Source organism: Hemiscyllium ocellatum, chromosome 37, assembly GCF_020745735.1.
Source record: "Hemiscyllium ocellatum isolate sHemOce1 chromosome 37, sHemOce1.pat.X.cur, whole genome shotgun sequence".
Classification (NCBI taxonomy): domain Eukaryota; kingdom Metazoa; phylum Chordata; class Chondrichthyes; order Orectolobiformes; family Hemiscylliidae; genus Hemiscyllium; species Hemiscyllium ocellatum.
This window is the reverse complement of record NC_083437.1, coordinates 2,546,054-2,570,712: the sequence shown is the minus strand read 5'-3', so window position 1 is coordinate 2,570,712 and position 24,659 is coordinate 2,546,054. Positions and strand designations below refer to the sequence as shown.

Below are 24,659 nucleotides of genomic sequence, written 5' to 3'. Positions count from 1 at the left end.
GACATGCAGCATAATTTTGTATGGGGAAGGTCGTGTCTCACCAACCTGATTGAATTTTTTGAAGAGATGACAAAGGTAATTGATAATGGAAGGGTTGTAGATGTTGTTTACTTGGACTTTAGGGGTCAGTGTGGGAGTTCCAATTGTTTGTGTTTATATTGTGTACATTTATGACTTAAGTTTAGTCGGGTTGATCACTGGTGGTGCAAAAATTGTTAGGATGTAAAACAGTCAGGGGGATAATCTTGGACAACAAGAGGCTATTGATGGGTCGGTCAGATGAGCTGATCAGTGGCAAATGGAATTCAATCTGAATATACATAAGGTGATTCACTTGGTCAGGACAAACAGGCAAGGAATTCATGATGAATGGTAAGACCCTGGGAAGCATTAAGAATCAGAGGGACTTTGGTGTGCATGTACACACGTCCCTTAAGGTATCATTTGTTAAGAAGTCTTTATTAGTCAAGGCTAGAGTTTACAGTAGGGGAGTCATGCTGGAACAATATAAAATGTTGGTTACACCACAGTATTTTGTGTAGTTCTGGAATCCATATTATAGAAAGGATGTGATAGAATTGGAGAGAATGCAGAGGAGATTTACCAGGATATTGTCTGGACAAGAGAGTTCCAGTTCAAGGTTATACAGACTGGGGTTGTGTTCCTTAGAGAAGAGGAGATTAAAAGGAGACATGATTGAGATGTATAAAAATCATGAAAGGCAAAGGTAAGGTAGATAAGAAGAAATTTTTTCCCTTGCTGGAGGGATGACTGGGGACAAAGATTTAAGGTAAAGGGCAGAGATTTAGAAAGGATGTGATGAAAAGCCTTTTTTATGACAGGGTGTTGGGAATCTGGAACCCATTCCCTCTAAGGGTGGTAGAAATAGAAACCCTCATAACATTTAAGTAATATTCAGATGTGCTCTTACGATGTCAAGGCATAGAAGGCTATGGACTAAGTACAGTACTGGAAAATGATAATAGAATAAATAGATAGTTGATTTTTGACCAGCACAGGTGCATTGGATCATAGGAGCTGTTTTCTGTAAACTCTAAGACCCTCTATTGAACTTGAATCCTGGGGTTTATGTCTCACCTGCTTCAGCGGTCTGTCACAATGTCTCTGAATAGGTCATTTAAAACTATAATTTTTCTGAACCTTTAAAGGGAACTGCATTTCTAACACTGACCAAGACAAGTTCATCAGTTAACTGAAATTCAACAATGACGGTAAAACAGTAAAGTGAGAAGTAGATATCCTGTTTTAAATACAAACTGGAATATAAGAAGGCTATTTGCATTTATGCTGATTGACAGTTAATTGCCAAACATTTTACATGTTAAATCAGGTAAATTGAATCTGATTGGTCAGGACATTGACTTAGAAATGAAGCAGCAATTAGCTGAATGGATACATTCTCCATGGCAATACCTCTACCAATCAAAGTGCATTTGATAGCCAATCACCATGGAGGATGGTAGACTTAAAGGAGAGGGAGACAGTGCTTGAAGAGAGAGCTAACAAAATCAACTAGCTTAGGGCTAAAAGGTTAAGTCTTGTGGACTAAATGAATTTGAAGAGGATACAAAGTGCATGCAGAAAGTGAGGACTTGAGATCAGAGTCAAGAGTGTGTTGCTGGAAAAGCACAGCAAGTCAGGCAGCATCCGAGGAGCAGAAGAATAACGTTTCGGGCATAAGCCATTCCTGATGAAGGGCTTATGCCTGAAATGTCAATTCTTCCGCTCCTCTGATGCTGCCTGACATGTTGTGCTTTTCCAGCAACACACACTCAACCTAGGATACAAAGTGTAGATTGAGATATGTTAGAGAAATGTGTATGTCCAAGCTTGGAGGGGTGGAGGAATGGTTGTGTTGGAGTAATGGAGCAATTTAGAGGAAGTTTGTCCAGGTGGACTAAGGAAATAGAACATAGAACAATACAGCACAGAACAGGCCCTTCGGCCCACGATGTTGTGCCAAACATCTATCCTAGATTAAGCACCCATCCATGTACCTATCCAATTGCCGCTTAAAGGTCGCCAATGATTCTGACTCTACCACTCCCATGGGCAGCGCATTCCATGCCCCCACCACTCTCTGGGTAAAGAACCCACCCCTGACATCTCCCCTATACCTTCCACAGTTCACTTTAATTTATGTCCCCTTGTAACACTCTTTTGTACCCGGGTAAAAAGTTTCTGACTGTCTACTCTATCTATTCCTCTGATCATCTTTATAAACCTCTATCAAGTTGCCCCTCATCCTTCGCCGTTCCAACGAGAAAAGGCCAAGAACTCTCAACCTATTCTCGTACGACCTATGCTCCATTCCAGGCAACATCCTGGTAAATCTTCTCTGCACCCTCTCCAAAGCTTCCACATCTTTCCTAAAGTGAGGCGACCAGAACTGCACACAGTACTCCAAATGTGGCCTAACCAAAGTCCTGTACAGCTGCAACATCACTTCACGACTCTTGAATTCAATCCCTCTGCTAATGAACGCTAATACACCATAGGCCTTCTTACAAGCTCTATCCACCTGAGTGGCAACTTTCAAAGATCTATGTACGTAGACCCCAAGATCCCTCTGTTCCTCTACCTGACTAAGAACCCTACCGTTAACCCTGTATTCCGCATTCTTATTTGTTCTTCCAAAATGGACAAACTCACACTTGGCAGGGTTGAACTCCATCTGCCACTGCTCAGCCCAGCTCTGCATCATATCTAAGTCCCTTTGCAGACGACAACAGCCCTCCTCACTGCCCACAACTCCACCAATCTTCGTATCATCTGCAAATTTACTGACCCACCCTTCGACTCCCTCATTAATAAAAATTACAAACAGCAGAAAACCCAGAACTGATCCCTGCAGAACTCCACTTGTAAATGGGCTCCAGACTGAATATTTACCATCTACCACCACTCTCTGACTTCGACCGGTTAGCCAGTTTTCTATCCAATTGGCCAAATTTCCCTCTATCCCATGCCTCCTGACTTTCCACATAAGCCTACCATGGGGAAACTTATCAAATGCCTTACTAAAATCCATGTACACTACATCCACTGATCTACCCTCATCCACATGCTTGGTCACCTCCTCAAAGAATTCAATAAGACTTGTAAGGCAAGACCTACCCTTCACAAATCTGTGCTGGCTGTCCCTAATCAAGCAGTGTCTTTCCAGATACTCATAAATCCTATCCCTCAGTACCCTTTCCATTACTTTGCCTACCACAGAAGTAAGACTAACTGCCCTGTAATTCCCGGGGTTATCCCTATTCCCTTTTTTGAACAGGGGCACAACATTCGCTACTCTCCAGTCCCCTGGTACCACCCCCGTTGACAGTGAAGACGAAAAGATCATTGCCAACGGTACTGCAATTTTCTCTCTTGCTTCCCACATAATCCTAGGATATATCCCGTCAGGCCCGGGGGACTTGTCTCTCCTCAAGTTGTTCAAAATGTCCAACACATCTTCCTTCCTAACAAGTATCGCTTCTAGCTTACCAGTCCGTTTCACACTCTCCTCTTCAACAATACGGTCCCTCTCGTTCGTAAATACTGAAGAAAAGTACTCATTCAAGACCTCTCCTATCTCTTCCGACTCAATACACAATCTCCCACTACTGTCCTTGATCGGACCTACCCTCGTTCTTGTCGCTCATGTTTCTCACATACGCATAAAATGCCTTGGGGTTATCCTTGATCCTATCCGCCAAGGATTTTTCATGCCCTCTCTTAGCTCTCCTAATCCCTTTCTTCTGGCTATCCTGTATCCCTCCACTGCTCTGTCTGAACCCTGTTTCCTCAACCTTATGTAAGCCTCCTTCTTCCTCTTTACTAGACATTCAACCTCCCTCGTCAACCAAGGCTCCCTCACACGACCATTTCTTTCCTGCCTGATAGGTACATACATATCAAGGACACGTCGTATCTGCTCCTTGAAAAAGTTCCACATTTCCACCACATCCTTCCCTGACAGCCTATGCTCCCAACTTATGCTCCTCAAATCCTGTCTTACGGCATCGTAATTTCCCTTCCCCCAATTGTAAAATCTACCCTGTTGTGCGCACCTATCTCTCTCCATAACCAAGGTGAAAGTCACAGAATTGTGGTCACCATCACCAAAATGTTCACCCACTAACAAGCCCATCACTTGAAATGGAGAGATTGTCTCAGTTACAATGATATAGAAATCAATGAACTTCTCACACTTGTTAATGGTGAGGGTGGAGGTATGTGGCCTGCAGTAGAAAGAAAATGCTGAAGTTTATTTTTACAATATTAGATAATCTGGAATAGTGGGGAGGTTTGGTAATGGAGACCAGGATCTGATCATGTTGTATATTGTCCAGCCAGATCTGGTTGTGAATGGGGATAAAAAGCGGTTGTGGTTTTGTAATAGCTAGCTTGAAAAGACAGTGCTTGCATGTGAACAATTTAGATAGCCATATTTGCATTTAATTCAAATGATTTATCAAACATGAATTGCAGTGAAGCTACATTAGGAATTTGAGTCAGAGCATACTTTTCAGTGACATTTGGAAAATCAAATCAATACACAGGTAAAACGTTTGAAACGGACATGCATTCTTCAGATAAACAAAATTATTGCATTAAAATGCAATTATTTGATTTTCATTCAGATTATAAGTTGATTGTTTAGTTCTTAATTGTACACAAATTGATTTGCAGGTGTTTCTCATTCTAATGCATCTGACATTTTTATGTTGAATTTTGATTCATTGTAACTATTCAAAGCCACAATTGTTTCACTTCCTATCGTTAGACTTTAATGGCCATCATAGAGATGCAATACAATAGAACTACAGTGTAAGACTCACTATGTATATCCACACTTCCCAATCGGTCACACTCTGAACTCTGGATTTGTGTTCCTCTTTGTATTTATAGGTTGTCCATCTGGATCATTTAAACCAAACCAAGGAGAGGAACCCTGTTTGAGCTGCCCAATCAACAGCAGGACCACATCTGAAGGTGCCACAAACTGTGTTTGTCGAAATAAATACTATCGGGCAGACACCGACCCATTAGCAATGCCGTGCACAAGTAAGTTCACCTTCAACACAGTTTTTGCGGTCTTGACAGGTAAGGACAGACATGGTGCTCCAGGTATGGTCACTTGGGCAGGACAAACAAGGCAAAGTATTACGTGATGCCCAGTAGAAGCCTGGAAAGTACCAAGGGTCAGACAGACCTTGGTGTGCATGAAGTGGATATAGTGGTTAAGTGGTACTGCATATTTGCCTTTGTTAGTCAATGGCATGGATTTTAAGCAGGGAGGTTATGCTGCAAGTCGAGAGTGTGGTGCTGGAAAAGCACAGCAGATCAGGCAGCTTTCCCTCATCAGGAATGGCTTATGCCCAAAATGCCGATTCTCCTCCTCCTTGGATGCAGCCTGACCTGCTGTGCTTTTCCAGTACAACACTCTCGACTCAAGCTCCAGCATCTGCAGTCCTCACTTTCTCATAGGTTTTGCTGTAACTCTACATCATGTTGGTTGGGCCATAGCTGGAGAAACATGTATAACTCTGGAATTATGGGAAAGATGTGATAGCACTGGAGAGGGTGAAAGGGAGTTTTACCAGGCTGTTTCCTGGGCCAGAGTTTCAGTTTTGAAGAGAGATTGGATAAACTGGGATTGTTTTAGTTAGAACAGAAGATACTGAGAGAGGACATGATTGACATGTATAAAATTGAGGTTCATGAACTGGTTAGACATGAAGAAAACTTTCCCCTTGATGGAAGGATCAACAAAAAGGGACATATCTTTAAGGTAAGGGCAAATATTTTGCAGAAGATGTGAGGAAAATTCCTTCCCACTAGCTGGTGGGAATCTAGAACTCACTGCCTGAAAGGATGGTAAAAGCATAAATCCTCATAACATTTATAAGAGTGAGTGCAGAACTGGAGACCAGAGGTTTAAGGTGAGATTTAAAATGGATTTAAAGGGCAACATTTTCATGCAGAAGGTGATGCATGTATAGAATGAGCTGCCAGAGGAAGCGTTGGTGGCAGGTACAATTGCAACATTTAAAAAGGTATATGAAGGTATATGAATAAGAAAGGTTTAGAACGATATGGGCCAAGTGCTGGCAAATGGGACTACACTAACTTAGGATATCTGGTCACCATGGGCAAGTTGGGCCAAAGGGTCTGTTTCTGTGCTGTGCTTCTCTATGATTCTGACTCTATGCTAGAAAATGAGTTTAGTATGGTTAGGTAGTTGTTTTTACCACAGTCATGATGGGCAGAAGGGTTTTTTTTGTGCTGTTGACTTGTATAACTCTCTAGAAGGACAAATCCAGCACTATTTTTCTGGAATCTGCAACAACAACAACTCACATTTATACTTGTAACATCATAAAATACCCAAGCTCCTCAGTTTTGTTTTTAGTAATTGTTTTCTTCCTCTTTTTTCCCCTTGAACATCTTTTGGATAACACATTAAACCATCTGCATACAAATGGATTGGAAAATATCCAATGCCTTTATTTTGAATACCAGGAGGGTCATGCTAAGTGCACTGGTCAAGATTTTTCCCTAAAACCAAATAACTTAAAAAGTCAATATCATATTGCTGTTTCTGGGAGCTTTATGGTTTAGTTAGTGAGTCTACCGAGTCTCTCAATCATTAGTGATAACATTTCAAAAGTACTTCATTATCTGTAACCCACATTCAGTCATGCACAGGTTGTCAATGATTCAATATTAATTCCTGTCTTTTCTTGCTTTTAAGTACGTATTGTCCAGTAGAACTGAAATAGTCTTTACACATATAAAGAAGCACTTGCATTGAAAATGCATCACTTACATTGCTGCTGCACCCAGTTTGCTGCTAAGACTGCCTCTCCTTCTCTGACCAACTTTCCATTTCTCTTCATTTGCCTGTCTCTCTCTTTATTTAATCAAAGTGTTCAAAATCAGCAAAGGAGAAATTGTGGTAATTAATGGGAGGATCAAGAACCCCAGTAGAGGATATTGACTAAATTGACTAAAGGTAGAAGAAGGAATGACAAAATGAGATTTTGTTTTTTTTCTTTTTTGGACAGCGAGTGGTTAGGATCTGAAATTTCACTGCCTAGAATGTGGATTGATAGTTAAATCATTTTTTTTCCCAAGAGAGTTGTATCATTATCTGAGGAGGAAATATTTGCAGCTACACAAAAGGCACAAGAGCAGGATCATGTGAATGGTTCTTCGAGAGAGCCAACACTGTACGAAGGATTAAATGGCCTCCATCTCTGCTGTAACCATTTATGGTTTTTATGTCTGCTTCTGCCCACAACTCTGTAGAATCCAGAATATACACAAAGTGAGATTTTCGTTTCATACACCCATCCTAGCTTTGCTTTCAAAGTATTCTGCTGTCAGTTTTCCAGGAAATGATAGACCTCTGAGTTTCTCAACAGTGGTTGGGAAACTATTGAAGAGAATTCTTCGGGATAGGATTTATATGCATTTGGAAAAGAATGACTTAATTAGGGATAGTCAGCATGGCTTTGTGTCAGACAGGTCATGTCTTATTAATTGATTGTCATCACCTGGAAAAATTCAAAAGTGATTGACGATTATAGAGCAGTAGATGTTGTCAACATGGATTTTAGTAAGGCTTTCGTTAAGGTCTCTCATGGTAGCTTCATACAGAAGATTAAGATGCATGGGATCTATGGTAACATGGATTCAGAATTGACTTGCCCATAGAAGGCAAAGGATGGTGGTGGAAAGGTGATTTTCTGGCAGGAAATCCATGATTAATGATGTTTGACTGGGATCCATATTGAGACTTCCGCTGTTTGTGATATATATTAAATGAATGAAAAGGTAAATGAGTGAGTTAGTAAGTTTGCAGACAACACAAAGATCGGATTTGTGGATAACGTAGAGGGTTGTCAAAGGACACAGTGGGATATAGATCAATTACAGATATGGATGGGGAAATGACAGATGATTGATCCGGGCAAGTGTGAGGTGCTGCACTTGAGAAGTTCAAATGTTATGGAAAAGTGTACAGTTAATGACAGGACCCTAAACATCACTGATGTACAGAGGGATGTTGGGGTTCAAATCCATAGCTCCCTAAAGGTGGCCATGCAAATAGATAGGGTGATAAAGAAGGCATATGGCATGCTTACCTTTATTATCTGCTTGGCACAGTGGCTCAGTGGTTAGCACTGCTGCCTCACAGGGACCTGGACTCGATTCCAGCCTCAGGCAATTGTTTGTGTGGAGTTTGCACATTCTCCCCATGTCTGCATGGGTTTCTTCTGAGTGCTGAAAATGTGTTGCTGGTTAAAGCACAGCAGGTTAGGCAGCATCCAAGGAACAGGAAATTCGACGTTTCGGGCCAGAGCCCTTCATCAGGAATGAGGAGAGTGTGCCAGGCAGGCTAAGATAAAAGGTAGGGAGGAGGGACTTGGGGGAGGGGCGATGGAGATGTGATAGGTGGAAGGAGGTCAAGGTGAGGGTGATAGGCTGGGGTGGGGTGGGGGCGGAGAGGTCAGGAAGAAAATTGCAGGTTAGGAGGTTAGCACTCTTCTGAGTGCTCCAGTTTCCTCCCAAAATCTGAAGATGTGCAGGTTAGGTGACTTGGCCATGCTAAATTGTCTATAGTGCTTAGGGTTGTGTCAGTTAGGTGCATTAGTCAGGGGTAAATGTAGAATAATAGCTTAGGGGAATGGGTGTGGGTGGGTTATTCTTTGGAGGGTAGGTGTGGACTTGTCAGGCCAAATGACCTAGGGAGTGTTGCTGAACAAAGAGACCTTGGAGTGCAGGTTCATAGCTCCTTGAAAGTGGAATCGTAGGTAGATAGGATAGTGAAAAAGGTATTTGGTATGCTTTCCTTTATTGGTCAGAGTATTGAGTACAGGAGTTGGGAGGTCATGTTACGGCTGTACAGGACATTGGTTAGGCCAGTGTTGGAATATTGTGTGCAATTCTGGTCTCCTTCCTATCAGAAAGATGTTGTGAAACTTGAAAGGGTTCAGAAACGATTTACAAGGATGTTGCCTGGGTTAGAGGATCTGAGCTACAGGGAGAGCCTGAACAGGCTGGGGCTGTTTTCCCTGGAGCGTCGGCTGGGGCGTGACCTTATAGAGGTTTGCGTTATTATGAGGAGCATGGATATGATGGGTGAACAAGGTCTTTTAGGTCTTTTCCCTGGGGTGTGGGAGTCCAGAACTAGAGGGCGTGGGTTTGGGGTGAAAGGGGAGGAATATAGAGGAGACCTAGGGGGCGGCTTTTTCACGCGGAGAGTGGTGTGTGTGTGTGGAGTGGGCTGCTGAGGGATGTGGTGGAGGCTGGTATAATTGCAACGTTTGGGAGGCATTTGGATGGGTATGTGAGTGGGAGGCGTTTGGAGGGATGTGGGCCGGGTGCTGGCAGGTGGGACTAGATTGGGTTGGGATGTCTGGTCGGTGTGGACGGGTTGGACCGAAGGGTCTGTTTCCATGCTATGCAGCTCTATGACTCTATGACCTGTTTCCACACTGTAAGGATTCTATGTTATGAATCTATGATTAGTCAGGGAATTGAGTACAAGAATCAGGCTGTCATGGTGCAGCTTTATAAGACTTTATTTCAGCCACACTTAGAGTATTACATTCAATTCTGGTCACCACATTACAGGAAGAATGTGGAGGCTTTGGAGAAGGTGTAGAAGAGGTTTACCAGGATGCTGTTTAGATTAGAGGGAATGAGCTATAAGGAGAGGCTAGAAAAACTCATTGTTTTCTCTGGGACAGCAGAGGCTGAGGGCAAACTTAGAGTTATAGAGTCATACAGCATAAAAACAAACACTTCAGTCCAAGCAGTCCATAATCCCAAAATAAACTAGTCCTACCTGTCTGGTTCTGGCCCAGTTACCTCCAAACCTTTCTTTTTCGATTACATTACAGTGTGGAAACAGGACCTTCAGCCCAACAAGTCCACACTGACCCGCCAAAGCGTAACCCACCCATTCCCCTACATTTCCCTCTTACCTAACACTACAGGCAATTTAGCATGGCCAATTCACCTGACCCGCACATATTTGGACTGTGGGAGGAAACCGGAGCCCCCGGAGAAAGCCCACACAGACACTAGGAGAAAGCCTGAGGCGGGAATTGAACCCGGGTCTCTGGCGATGTGTGGCAGCAGTGCTAACTGCTGTGCCACCGTGCCGCCCACCACATATTTATTTCCTACTCACATATTTATCAAAATGCCTTTTAAACATGTAGTTGTACCCACATCCATTACTTTCTCAGGAAGTGGTGGATGCGAGTACAAAAACAATGTTTAAAAGACATTTTAAGAAATATTCATTCCACATGCAAAGCTTCCTCTGTAAAAAACAATTGACTCTGTCTTTCATAAATCTCTCTCCTCTTCCCTTAATATGCCCCCTAGTCTTGAAATTCCCCATTCTAGGGAAAAGGCAACCACCACTAACTCTATCGATATCTCTCATTGTTTTGCAACTTTAATCAGATCACCTCTCAACGTCCTAAGTTGATAGAAGTCTGTAAAATTGAGATGCATAGACAGAGTTGAAAAAGAGTATTTTTCGCAGCGTTGAAGTGAGCAATATCGGGAGACATGCATTTAAGGTGAGAGGGGAAAAGTTCAAAGAAGATGTGAGGGGCAAGTTGTTTTATAGTGGTAAGAAATCTGGAAAGTGGTGCCAAGGTGATGGTGGAGGCAGATAGAATAGAGGACTTTTTATGTAAGCACAGAATCTGCAAGGAATGCAGGGATACAGACCAAGGGCAGGCAGAAGGGATTAGTTTAATTTGGCCTCATGTTCGGCACAACATCGTGGGCTGAGGGACCATTTCTATTCTATACAGTTCCATTTTCTACATCTTTTGGCATTTTCCACACAACTGATCTTTGGTGAACAGTTCTGTAAGTCTCTAATTTTTCTCTTCCACTTTTTGAAATAGTTTGGTTACATTTGCCACCTTTCAAACTGTTGGAGCTACTCCAAAGCCTATAAAACTTGGAAGATGACCAGCAATGCACCCAGTGTTTCCAAACCTATTTTCTTGCCTAATGTGGATTACTAGGCCCTGTTAATTTGTTAGCCTTTGTCCGATTGATTTCTTGAGCACCATTTCATTACAAATGCTGATTTTCTTCAATCCCTCTCTCTCACTAGACCACTGGTTTCCTAGTGTTTCTGGGAAATTATTGGCCTTCATTTGTGAAGACAGAACCAAAATGTGTGTTCCAGTCTTCTGCCATTTATTTATTCATTATTATAATTGTGGAAGTTATTTTTTCTGATTAGTGGAAGTTCAGTCTCACTATATTCCCCACTGAGGTGTCAGTGGGGGAGCACTTTGGGGCCAGCAGCCATAATACCATTAGTTTTAAAATAGAGATGGAAAAGGAGAAATCAGATCCAACAGTTGAAATTCTAAATTGGAGGAAGGCTTATTTTGACAGTATTAGGCAAGAGCTTTCAAAAGCTGATTGGGTGCAGATGTTTGCAGGTAAAGGGATGGCTGGAAAATGGGAAGGCTTCAGCAATGAGATAATGAATCCAGAGACAGTATATTCCTGTTAGTGTGAAAGGAAAGGCTGGTGGGTGTAAGGAATGCTGGATGAGGTTCCCCATGGGAAACTGTTTAGCAAGGTTAGACCGCATGGAATACAGGGAGAACTAGCCATTTGGATACAGAAATGGCTCAAAGGTAGAAGACAGAGGGTGGTGGTGAAGGGTTGTTTTTCAGACTGGAGGCCTGTGACCAGTGGAGTGCTTGGTCCACTGCATTTCATCATTTGTGTAAATGATTTGGATGTGAACATAGAAGGTATAGTTAGTATGTTTGCAGATGACACCAAAATTGGAAGCATAATGGATAACAAAGAAAGTTACCTCAGATTATGACGGGATCTTGACCAGCTGGGCCAATGGGCTGAGTGGCAGATGGACTTCAATTTAGATAAATGCAAAGTGTTGCATTTTGGAAAACCAAATCTTAGCAGGACTTATTCACTTATGTAAGGAAGGATATTATGAAACTTGAAATGGTTCAGAAAAGTTCTGTAAGGATGTTGCCAGGATTGGAGGATTTGTGCTATAGGGAGAGGCTTAATAGACTGGGGCTGTTTTCCCTGGAGCATCAAAAGCTGAGGGTGACCCTATTGAGGTTTATAAAATCATGAAGACATGGATAGGATAAATAGACAAAGTCTTTTCCCAGGGTGGTCAAGTCTAGAACTAGGATGGGTTTAGGGTTTAGGGTGAGAGGGGAAAGATATAAAAGGGGCAATTTTTTTATTGCAGAGGGTGGTGCATATGTGGAATGAGCTGCCAGGGGAAGTGGTGGATCCTGGTACAATTGCAACATTTAAAAGGCATCTGGATGGGTATTTGAATTCGAAGGGTTTGGAGGGATATGGGCCAAGTGCTGGCAAATGGTTTGAGGTAGTTGGTCGGCATGGACGAGTTGGACCGAAGGGTCTGTTCCTGTGCAGTACACCTCTATGATTCTATGACATGATGACACTAGTCTCTTTCTCTTCACATTTACAGCCGTTTGTACAGTCAGAGTTCCTTTTAACTTTATTGTCATACTCTACTTGCTCTTTTGCTGAATTCTAAAATACTTTCAGTTCTCTATCTTGTTATTTTTCCTGTCAGTTATGTATGTCTCCTCTTTTGATCTAATATTATCCCGATTTATTTTGTATGCCATGGTTAAGTCATCTTTCGTGCTTTATTTTTGTAACAGAAACAAACGAATAACTGTTTCAATTCATGCATATTTTCCTTTAATGTTAACCATCGTTTATCCACCCTTTCAGTAAGGTTCCCCAATTCATCATTAGCAACTTGCACCTATGTCCTCTGATTTATAGATTCATACAATGCAGAAAAGGCCCTTCAGCCCATCAAGTCTGCACCAATATAACTGCCACTAAGTGTGCTAATCCCTTGTCCTATATCCCTGAATGTTTCGTACTTCAATTTGAAGATCTTATCCAGATTTTTTTTAAAGGTTGTAAGGTTTCTAGCCCCCACTAACTTCCCAGGCAGCACATTCCAGATTACCACCACCTGCTGAGTGGAAAAAGTTATTTTTCCCAAATTCCCTCTGAATCTCCTGCCCCTTGCTGTAAAACTATGCCTCATTCATGAGGTAGCTGGGATAGGTTTGAGGGAAGGGTGGCCCTCCCTTTCGACATAACACCACCTTTCCTGTCCCCACCTGCATCTACTTATCGCCTTCCCAGCTACCTCACCCCTACCCCCTGTCCTCCTATTTATCCCTCAACCCTCTTTTTCTTTTCCTTCCAACACCCTCCACGTTCCTGGAGGGTTTTCATCTGAAACATCAATTCTCTTGCTCCTCGGATGCTGTCTAACCTGCTGTGCTTTTCCAGCTCCATACTTTTTGATTCTAAAGAAAACAAGCCAGGCCTATCTTGTCTCTGCTTCTAGCTCAATTTCTCCATCCCAGGCAGCATCCTATTGAGCCTCTTCTGTACTCTTCGAGTGTAGTGAGGTGACCAGAACTGCACACACTCCTCCAGCTGTTGCATAAACAATTCTCTGTACAACTCCATTTACCTCCTTGCCCTTGTACTCTATGGCACAACTGATGAAAGCAAACGTCCCATATCCCTTAACTATCTGATTCACGTGATCTACGGACTTCAAGGATCTGTGACGAATTACTGACTGTTTCTCTAAGCTATTAAATCTTCTCTCTTCTTATTTCTTCTTCCAAAGTGCATCACCTTGCACTTTTCAGGGTTAAATAGTTTGCTTTATTTAGATTTGGGACCATAGTTTCTGATTCAGCTTTTTCACTCTTCATTTTAATGAACAATTCTATAATTTTACATTCTTCCACAACAGATCCACCACATCAAAGTTATTAGTTAATTCTTTTTCATTGCACAATACCCAGTCTAGGATCGCCTGCTCTCTAGTTGATTCTTAAACATGTTATTTTTTTAAAAAACCATTACACTATAGACTCCAGAAAATTCTTCTCTGCATATTATTGTTGGTTTTGTTTGTCCACTCTTTACATAGCTTAAAATATCCCATGATCACAGCCATACCCCTATTGTACGTTTCTCTAATCTCCTTGTTAATCCCTTTGCTCACACTTGTACTACTGTTGGGGACAGATCCCACCAACACATTTCATCCCTTGGTTGATTTCTGATTTATTGAACCAATTTCTTTCTTCACGGTCACTTATTTCCTCCATTACTAACAGGGCTATTCAATCTGTCTTTTCATGGTTTTAGCTTACTTAGGCTTTATTTGCGAGTATAGTTTTTATTTGTGCATTGTCTTTTCCTGTCACTCTTGTTGCCTTACCTCTATCATTAAACTATCCTTTCTTTTTATCTTCCTTGATCTTTACTCACAAAAATCCTCTTCTAGAATGTATAACAGTACAGGCCTTTTGGACCATGATGTTGTGTCAAGCATTTACCTTAATTTAAGATCAACCTACACACCCCTAAATTTACTGCCATCCATGCGCTTGTCCAGCAGTCGCTTAAATGTTTCTAATGTCTCTGACTCTACTACCACTGCTAGCAGTACATTCCAAGCATCCACCAATCTCTGGGTAAAGAACCTACCCCTGACATCTTCCCTACACCTTCCTCCAATCACCTTAAACTTATGACCCTTCATGACAGCCATTTCTGCCCTGGGGAAAGGTCTCTGGCAATCTACTCTATGCCTCTCATTGCTTTGTTCACCTCTATCAAATCACCTCTCCTCCTCCTCCTCCTCCTCTTGTTGTGAAAAGCACTATTTCATTCAACTTCTCCTCTGAAGACATGCCTTCCAATCCAGGCAGCATTCTGATAAATTTCCTCTGCACTCTCTCTAAAGTATTTACATCTTTGCTATAATGAGGTGACCAGAACTGGACGTAATATTCCAAGGGTGGTCTAACCACGGTTTTATAAAGCTGCAGCAAAACCTCACAGCTGTTAAACTCAATCTCCCTGTTAATGAAAGCCAAAACAGCATACGTCATTTTAACAACCCTATCACCCTAAGGATGACACGGTGGCTTAGTGGTTAGCATTGCTACCTCACAGCGCCAGGGATGCAGGTACAATTCCAGTCTTGGGCAACTGTCTGTGTGGTGTCTGTGTGTCTGCGTGGGTTTCCTCTGGGTGCTTCGATTTCCTCCCACAATCCAAAGATGTGTAGGTAAGGTGAATTGGCCATGTTAAAGTGTTCAGGGATGTGTAGGTTAGGTGCATTAGTTAGGGGTAAATGTAGATTAATGGGGAATGGGTCTGGGTTGGTTAGTCCTTGGAGAGTCTGTATGGACTTGTTGGGCCTAATGGTACATTTCCACACCGTAGGGATTCTATGGAACTTGTGTGGCAACTTTGAGGGATCTACATACATGGACCCCAAGATCCAGCTGTTCCTCCACACTGACAAGAATCCTGTCTTTAACCCTGTCTTCAGCATTCAAATTTGACCTTCCAAATGAATCACTTCATGTTTATCCAGCTTGAACTCCATCTGCCACTTCTCAGCCCAGCTCTGCATCCTGTCAATATCTTGTTGTAGCCTGCAGTAGCCCACGACACTATATACAACACCACCAACCTTTGTGTCTTTGGCAAACTTACTAACCCTTCCACTTCTTCGTCCAAGTCATTTATAAAAACTACAAAGAGCAGAGGTCCAAGAACAGATCCCTCCTGAATGCCACTGGTCACCGACCTCCAGGCGGAATACTTTCCATCCGCTACCACTTGCTGTCTTCTTTTGGCCAGCCAGTTCTATATCCAGACAGTCAAATTTCCCTGTATCCCTTCCTTCCTAACTTTCTGAATGATCCTACCATGGGGAATCTTATTGAATGCCTTACTGAAATCCATATACACCACATCCACTGCACGACCTTCATTAACCTGTCTTGTCACATCCTCAAACAAGTCAATAAGACTGTTGAGGCATGACCTACCCCTCACAAAGCCATGCTGACTATCAAACTATATTTTTCCAAATAGTCAAAAATCCTATTTCTCAGAATCCTTTTCCAGTACAGACTGGTCTGTAATTCAAATGGATTTCCTTATTCCCTTTCTTGAACAGCGGAATAACATTAGCCTCTCTCAATCATCTGGTCCTAATCCTGTGGAGAGTGAGGATGTAAAGATCATTGCCAGAGGCACAGCAATCTCATTTCTTACTTCTTGTAGTAATCTTGGATATATCTGGTCAATAGACAATAGGTGCAGGAGTAGGCCATTCTGCCCTTCGAGCCTGCACTACCATTCATTATGATCATGGCTGATCATCCTCAATCAGTATCCTGTTCCTGCCTTATTTCCATAACCCTTGATTCCACTATCCTTGAGAGCTCTATCCAACTCTTTCTTAAATGAATCCAGAGACTAGGCATCCACTGCCTTCTGGGGCAGAGCATTCCACACAGCCAGCACTCTGGGTGAAGAGGTTTCTCCTCATCTCTGTCCTAAATGGCTAACCCCTTATTTTTAAGCTGTGTCCTCTGGTTCAGGACTCACCCGTCAGCGGAAACATGATTCCTGCCTCCAGAGTGTCCAATCCCTTAATAATCGTACACATCTCAATCAGATCCCCTCTCAGTCTTCTAAACCCAAGGATATAAAAACCCAGTCGCTCCAATCTTTCAACATAATATAGTCCCGCCATTCCAGGAATTGACCTCATGAACCTACACTGCACTCCCTCAATAGCCAGAATGTCTTTCCTTAAATTTGGAGATCAAAACTGCACATAATATTCCAGGTGCGGTTTTACCAGGGCCCTGTACAGCTGCAGAAGAACCTCTTTGCTTCTATACTCAATCCCTCTTGTTATGAAGGCCAGCATGCTATTAGCCTTCTTCACTACCTGCTGCACCTGCATGCTTGCCTTCATTGACTGGTGTGCAAGAATACCCAGATCTTTTTGTACTGCCCCTTTACCGAAATTGATTCCATTTAGGTAGTGATCTGCCTTCCTGTTCTTGCCACCAAAGTGGATAACCATACATTTATCCATATTAAACTGCATCTGCCATGCATTTGTCCATTCACCTAACCTGTTCAGGTCACCCTGTAATCTCCTAACATCCTCCTCAATTTCACCCTGCCACCCAGCTTTGTATCATCAGCAAATTTGCTAATGTTACTATTAAAACCATCTTCTGTATCATTAGTATATGTGGAAAAAGCTGCGGTCCCAGCACTGATCCCTGCGGTACCCCACTGGTCACCGCCTGCCATTCCGAAAGGGAGCCGTTTATCACTACTCTTTGTTTCCTGTCAGCCAACCAATTTTCAATCCAAGTTAGTAGTTATGCCCCAATACCATGCACCCTAATTTTGCTCACTAACCTTCTATGTGGGACTTTATCAAAGGCTTTCTGAAAGTCTAGGTACACTACATCCACTGGATCTCCCTTGTCCACCTTCAGAGTTACATCCTCAAAAAATTCCTGGTCTGGACCTGGGGTCTTACATATCTTCATCCACCCCAGAATTGTTAGCACATCCACTTTCTTAATGTCAATCTGTTGTAGCCCATTAACCTGGTCCACAGTATTTGCAGGATCAACAAGGTCCCTTTCTCTTATAAATACTGAAGCAAAAAACTCATTTTGGGCTTTCTCTATCTCTTCAGACTCCAGGCACAAGTGCCCTCCAGTATCCCTGATCAGCCCTGCCCTCTCTCTGATCATTCTCTTATTTCTCACAGAAGTGTAGGCCGCCTTTGGGATTTCCATAATCCTTTGTACTAAGGCTTTTTCATGCCTCTCTTTGCTCTCCTCAGTCCATTTTTGAGTTATTTCCTAGCTACCCTATAATCCTCTAAAGCTGTGCCAGTTCCCTGCATCCTCAACCTTAAGTAAGCTTCCTTCTTCCTCTTGACAAGAAGCTCCTCTGCTCTTGTCATCCAAGGCTCCTTCACCTTAGCATTCCTTGCCTGTCTCAGTGGGACAAAGTTATCCAACACTCGCAGCAAGTGCTCCTTTAAACAGCCTCCATATTTCTATTGTGCATTTTCCATAGAACAATTGTACACAGTTTATACTCCACAGCTCCTGTTTAATAGCAGTATAATTCCCCCTCCCACAATTAAATACCTCCCCATACGGTCTGTTCCTATCCCTCTCCATGGCTATGGTAAAGGTGAAGCAGTTGTGGTCCATGTCACAGAAATGATCTCCCACTGAGAGATCTGATACCTGGCCTGGCCTGTTGCCAAGCACCAAATCCACTAATCCTTCTGGACATCTGACAAAATCGGCTCCATCCAGACCGTCTGTATTAAGGAGGTTCCAATCAATATTGGGGAAGTTGAAATCACCCATAACAACAACTCTGTTACATCTGCACCTTTCCAAGATCTGCTGTTCAAACTGTCCTTCCATCTCTCTGCTGCTAATGGGAAGTTTATAGAAAATAGCCAATAAAGTAACAGCTCCTTTCCCGTTACTGACTTCCACCCATACTGACTCAGTGGACAAACCCTCCTCAACACCTCCTTTTCTGCAGCTGTGATTTACTGTCTAATTAACAATGTTACTTCCTTTCCTCTTTTACCACCCCCTCCCCCGGCCCCCCCCACCCACCCCGTTATTTTTAAAAGATCAAAACCCTGGAACATCCAGCTAACATTCCTCAATGTACCGGTCCCACCTTCCCCGGAAGGTAACCCAATGATCCACATATCTGAAGCCCTCCCTCCAGCACCAGCCCTGTAGCCATGTGTTTCACTGCACTCTCTCCCTGTTCCTTGCCTCACTAACATGTGGCAGCAGTAGTAATCCTGAGATTACTACTCTGCTTGTCTTGCTGTTTAGCTTCCAACCTAACCCCCTGAAATCACTTTTTAGATCCTCATCCTTTTTTTTGGCTGTGTCATCGGTGCCAATGTATATCATGACTTCTGGCTGCTCACGCTACCTCTTCAGAATCTTGTAGACTCGATCAGAGACATCCCAGGCCCTGGCACCTGGGAGGCAGCATACCTTCCGGGAGTCTGTTCGCAACCACAAAATCTCCTGTCTGTTCCTCTAACTATTGAGTCTCCTACCACTAGCGCTTTTCTATTCGCCCCCTTCCCTTCTGATCACAGAGCCAGGCTCAGTGCCACAGACCTGGATACTATGGCTTTCTCCTGCTAGGTCTCCCCCTGCGAACAGTATCCAAAACTCTCCCATTACTTACTTTAAATCCACCTATTTGTGGAACATTTTCCTTTATTTAATTATGCAGGCAACTATTCATTGGATGTGATAGGACTGCAGAGCTTCAGTATGATCTGTTGATTATGCATCACTTGACTGTATCTATAGCATACTGCTGTTTGACATTCTTATCAGATTGACATACTTTTCAGGAATGCTTTCTGCTTCTCTTGGAATGCACTCTTCATTGAACCAGGACTGATCCTCTATCTTGATGGTCATGGTAATGTGGGGATATGCCATTCTGTGAGATTGCATATTGTGTTTGAGTACATTTCTGCTGCTGATGATGATCTACAGTAACTCACGGATATCCAGTTTTGAGTTACTAGAGTGTCTGAAAGTATCCTGATTAGCATGGCGGTAGAATCACACATGAAAGGTAGCAACTGCATTGTGATTATTCATGTCAGTACTACTGTTGATGGATGCAGAAATAGATTGGGGAGGATAGTTTCACATAGGTGTTTTCGTCTTGAGTTGCATTCAAGAAAGTGCAAGGTCACAGGGGAAGCTCTAAACACAGTGGAGCCCTATCTGTCATGCAAAACTAGATATCACAGAATTACTGTTTTTATACAATATGGAAGAAGGACTCATTGTGCCTGCACTGACTGAGTCATTGAACTAAGTTACTCCCCGACTCACTTGCATATTCTTCATTTTTCAGATAAAAATCCAGTTCTCTTGACGGCCTTGACGTAACCTGCCTCCACCATATTGTCAGGCCATGCATTCCAGACCCAAACCATTCACCGAGGTGTTTCCCTTCCTCCCTCCATAGCTACTTTTGCCAGTTGACTTAAATCTTCTCAACTCTTTCACCAATGGAAGTTGCTCCCTATCGATTCTGTCCAGACCACTGCTAATTTTGAATACTTCTATAAAATCTCCTATAAGCATTAAACTAATTACAGCTGACTGATAGTACAGAACAGGAAGATCCACAATTGACTTGATTTTCAGTCCAGGAGCTTCAAGACAGATGCTGTGGAAAAGAAGCCCACTAAATACTGACTGGATCAATCTTACAAAAGTGCTGACCACCTGTGCAGAGGTGGTCAATTCATGTTACAAGAGAAAATCAATTGTCCACTGAAGCTGCTGAGTTTTAGCCTCCTCCTTCTTCAATGACAAGGTCAGGTATGACAGATAACACTAAAACCCTTTGACTGGGGCCAAACAGGGATGTGTTCTGGTGCTGAAGCTCTTTGGCATATTCTTCTCACTGTCGTTGATACATGCCATTTAGAGGGTGTCTCAATTCATACCAGAACTGATGGAAGCTGCCTTATTCACCTGTGTTCCAAGAGAAAATCCTCGTCAGACAGCTTCTCAGTGCTGATGATGCTGCACTGAGAAAAAGCTGTTGCAGAGTTTGACCTAAAGAATTATATTGCTGTTGCTCTCTCCATAAATGCTGCCTTTTCCGTTGAATTTCTATTTTGCATTCCAAGCTCCTCACTATTTTGCTTTTATGAAATAGAGGAAACAGATCAGTGAATTACACACCACCTCACTCCACTGACTTCCTCCACAGCAAGCTTTGCATCAATGGCATGGAGCTCCAGCATCACATCAAGTGATTCTTAATATAGAGTTAATCTTTGTGGTACAGGACAGTGTGAGACAGCAAACTGCCAAAGGTGTGAGGACTGAAAAGTTGCAATCAATCAGGCAGTTGTAGTTAAGTCCATTTGTTAATGTTTGTATGCAAAATTAGTGGGACCCAGGTTAAGATACAAAGTTGGATTGATCCCATTTTTATCCCAACCCAATGTAGATTGAGACAGCCAACATTACTTGTTGAAAGCACAGATTAGAGGTTAATTGTACACAAAATTATCATAAGAACATAGAAAAATATAAGCAGGAGTTCCCATCAAGTCTGCTCTACTGTTCAATAAGATCAAAGCTAACACTAATTTTCTGCCAGCCCTGTAGTCATTGACTCCCTTATGGATCACAAATGCCGCACTGAATACATTCAGTGACCTCGCCTGCTTCTGATGTACAGAATTCTAAAAACATATGAAACAGGGGAGAAGAAATTCCTCATCTCTTACTTGGGATCCCTTAATTTCTATCTGTTCTCTGCAGTTTTAGACAGCCACATGAGATGAAGCATTCTCTCAGCAGCAAACCTACTACGTGCACCTCAGAATCTTATTTGTTTCAATCAGGTTATCTCACTAGCCTAAACTTCACTGGGCAATCTGCTCATACTTTCCACTTAAGGTGGCCCCTTCATCACAAATCAACCATCTCTGAACAACATCTAATGCAAGTATATCCTCCTTAGGTTGGGAGACCAAAGCTATTCACAGTACCACTGTTGTGGTCTGAGCAATATCCTCAACAGTTAAGTCCTCAATGATTTTCCATGTTACAGTGGACAGGATTTCACAAAAAGTGCAGCTTTGTTTGTGTGATCAGGATGATGTATTGACTATGACCAAAGATGAAGAGAATCTTCATGTTATGGATGAAATGCTAAAGAGACTGAATGATCCCAATGTGAAGTTGGAAAGGTATAGGCCAGATGTGCTATATCTTATCCTGAAAATCATTTAGAGAGGACTACAATGTAGAAAAAATACATAGAAGCTATGGTCCATCATCTGAGAGGGGATCTGATTGAGACGTATAAGATTATTAAAGGGATTGGACACTCTGGAGGCAGGAAAGATATTTCTGTTGATGGGTGAGTCTCAAACCAGAGGACACAGCTTAAAAATAATGGGTAGGCCATTTAGGACAGAGATGAGGAGAAACTTCTTCACCCAGAGAGTGGTGGGTGTGTGGAATGCTCTGCTCCAGAAGGCAGTGGAGGCCCAGTCTCTGGATTCGTTTAAGAAAAAGTTGAATAGAGCTCTCAAGGATAGTGGAATAAAAGTTTATGGAGATAACGCAGGAACAGGATACTGATTGAGGATGATCAGCCATGATCATAATGAAAGGCTCGAAGGGCAGAATGGCCTACTCCTACACCTATTGTCTATTATCTCACAGCACCAGGGACCCGGGTTCAATTCCTGCCTCGGGCAACTGTCTCTGTGGAGTTTGCACATTCTCCCTGTGTCTGCATGGGTTTCCTCCGGTCTCCTCCCACAGTCCAAAGATGTGCAGGTTAGGTGAATTGGCCATGCTAAATTGCCCATAGTGCATTAGTCAGGGGTGAATGTAGGGGAATGGGTCTGGGTAGGTTTCTCTTTGGAAGGTCAGTGTGGACTTGTTGGGCCGAAGGGCCTGTTTCCGCACTGTAGGGAATCAAATCATAAGACATAGGATCAGAAATTAGGCCATTTGGCCCATCATGTCTGCTCTGCCATTTAATTGTCGCTGATAGATTTTTAAACCCCATTTTACTGCTTTCTCTGATCCCCTTGGCAATCAAGAACTTAGGACAATGAGAAGCTAAATCACTCTGTTGTGAGTGTTGGGAAGGGGAAAGGGTGAAAGTACAGGTCATATGTGGTTGAGGGCTCTGTCAACTCCAGTGGGTGGTAAGTGGTCATGACATTCTGCCATCATGTCCTCATGCCCTACTCCTCCACCTGCTTCCTTCCCGAATATCCCCCCACCCCCCACCCCCCATCCCAGTGAGAATGTCTGTCAGTTCTAGTCTGGCAGTTAGACACACCATTGTTCTGCCATTTTCACATTACAATCACTTAATCGGAATTATCAACATCCTTTCTCCCCCAGCACCCTACACCCACTACCTCCACCTGCTCCCCCCTCAAACTATAGAATAAATGCTGTCCCTTCCACTCTTCACTTCAGCTCTGATGAATTCATCTGCACTCAAAATGTTTGCTTGCTCTCTTTGCATGAGTGCTGTCTGACCCACTATGATCTCTGTATCTGTACAGTACAGATTCCAGCATCTGCAGTAATTTGTTCCAAGGAATTATTCGTTGATTTGAATCACAAAACAAACGTGCCCCCCCCCCCCCCAGAGCTTCAAGTGCAAGCTCTGGCAACTGTCTGTGTGGAGTTTGCACATTCTCCCCATCTCTGGGTGTTCCGGTTTTCTCCCCCAACTCAAAGATGGACAGATTACGTGGGTTTGGCATGCTAAATTGACCACAGTGTCCAGGTATGTGCAGGTTAGATGTATTAGCCATGGAAAATGCTGGATTATAGGGTCAGGGTCTGGGTCTAATGCTCTTCGGAGGGTCATTGTGGACTTGGTGAGCCATATGGCCTCTTTTCACTCTATGTTTCTAAACAAAGCATGACAGCAGAGTGTTATAACACAGGGACAGCAAGCAACATCAAATAAACCTCACTTTTGCTGGATTTGCAACACAGTGAAATTAAAAAATTCAGTGACCCTCATAATTACTGAACTGTTCCTAACTAGCCTTTAACAATAACAAATCTTGGGCACCAATTTATAATTTTTAAGTTAGCAATTTATTCTTAATATTCTCACATTAGCAGGATAAAGTTAAGCAATAGGTAATCTAATTAATATCTATCATTTAACCCTAATTCTTTTTGAGTAAAACCACTCTGACCAGCACCACCAAAACAACTCTCTGTTCAGACAGATAGAGACAGTTATGGCATAAATTAGAAAGAAGATAGAAGACTTGCATTTCCCTACTCCAGTTAAACAGTTTTAAATGATGGGTGCTGAGCCTTCATACATTCTTTGGACACGAGTTGTTCACAAGCACATGTTGTATTTATGGAGCAAAGCAGGTCCCTTCAAAAAGTATCGAGAAGATAGTCTAAATGATAATGTTTTCTTATTGTCAAGATAAGTGTAAGATGCTGTGCTTTAGATGCAAAAAATTGGTCAAACAACCTTGGCAAAAGGTAAATTCAGAATGTTCCACATGCAACTCCAGCAGCCAGGAGGAAAATATCAAGAGAAGTCTGAAAGTGTAGAAGGGAGAGATGTGCTGCAGTAACAGACCCGGAAACAACTGCAACTAAAAAGCTAAGAAACTAAGGTTTTTGGTTTTGTGAGAGCTTTAATGCACCCATTCAGGCTCTTTCTATTGCTCTAACTTCTTAAAAGAAAATTTCCAAGGTCTCTCAAGATGTTTACTTTGAGTTTTCAATAGACGTCTCAGTGCTTCTGTCTTAAAACCTTTCTTTTAAAACAAAAGAACAAAGTAGACCTCCTCAAACCATAGTATCATCACCATCGCCCCTTAAACAAATGAGCTATCAATATTCAAAGATGGCTTTATTTTTAAAAACCTTCAATCTTACACTATTTGTAAAGTGTCAGTAGAATCCCAAACATATTAGCATCAGACAGTACAAAAGTCTTTGCGTAACCACAAATATATTACTACCTTTACTATGCCTACTTGCCTAATGTAGGCCCATGGCCTTGAATGTTATGACACTTCAATTGCTCATCCAAGTACTTTTTTTAAGGTTGTGAGATTTCCTTCCTCAACT

The 24,659-nt window shown here is 42.4% G+C and overlaps 1 protein-coding gene across 1 annotated transcript in view; it reads left to right on the top strand.

The window, feature by feature from the left end:
* LOC132833749 (ephrin type-B receptor 2) overlaps positions 1 to 24,659 on the top strand; it is a 336,527-nt gene that overhangs the window by 158,670 nt on the left and 153,198 nt on the right. The window contains exon 4 of the mRNA XM_060852277.1: positions 4,918 to 5,073. Within this exon, the coding sequence (XP_060708260.1) occupies positions 4,918 to 5,073 (156 nt within the window). The remainder of the gene's footprint in view (positions 1 to 4,917; positions 5,074 to 24,659) is intronic.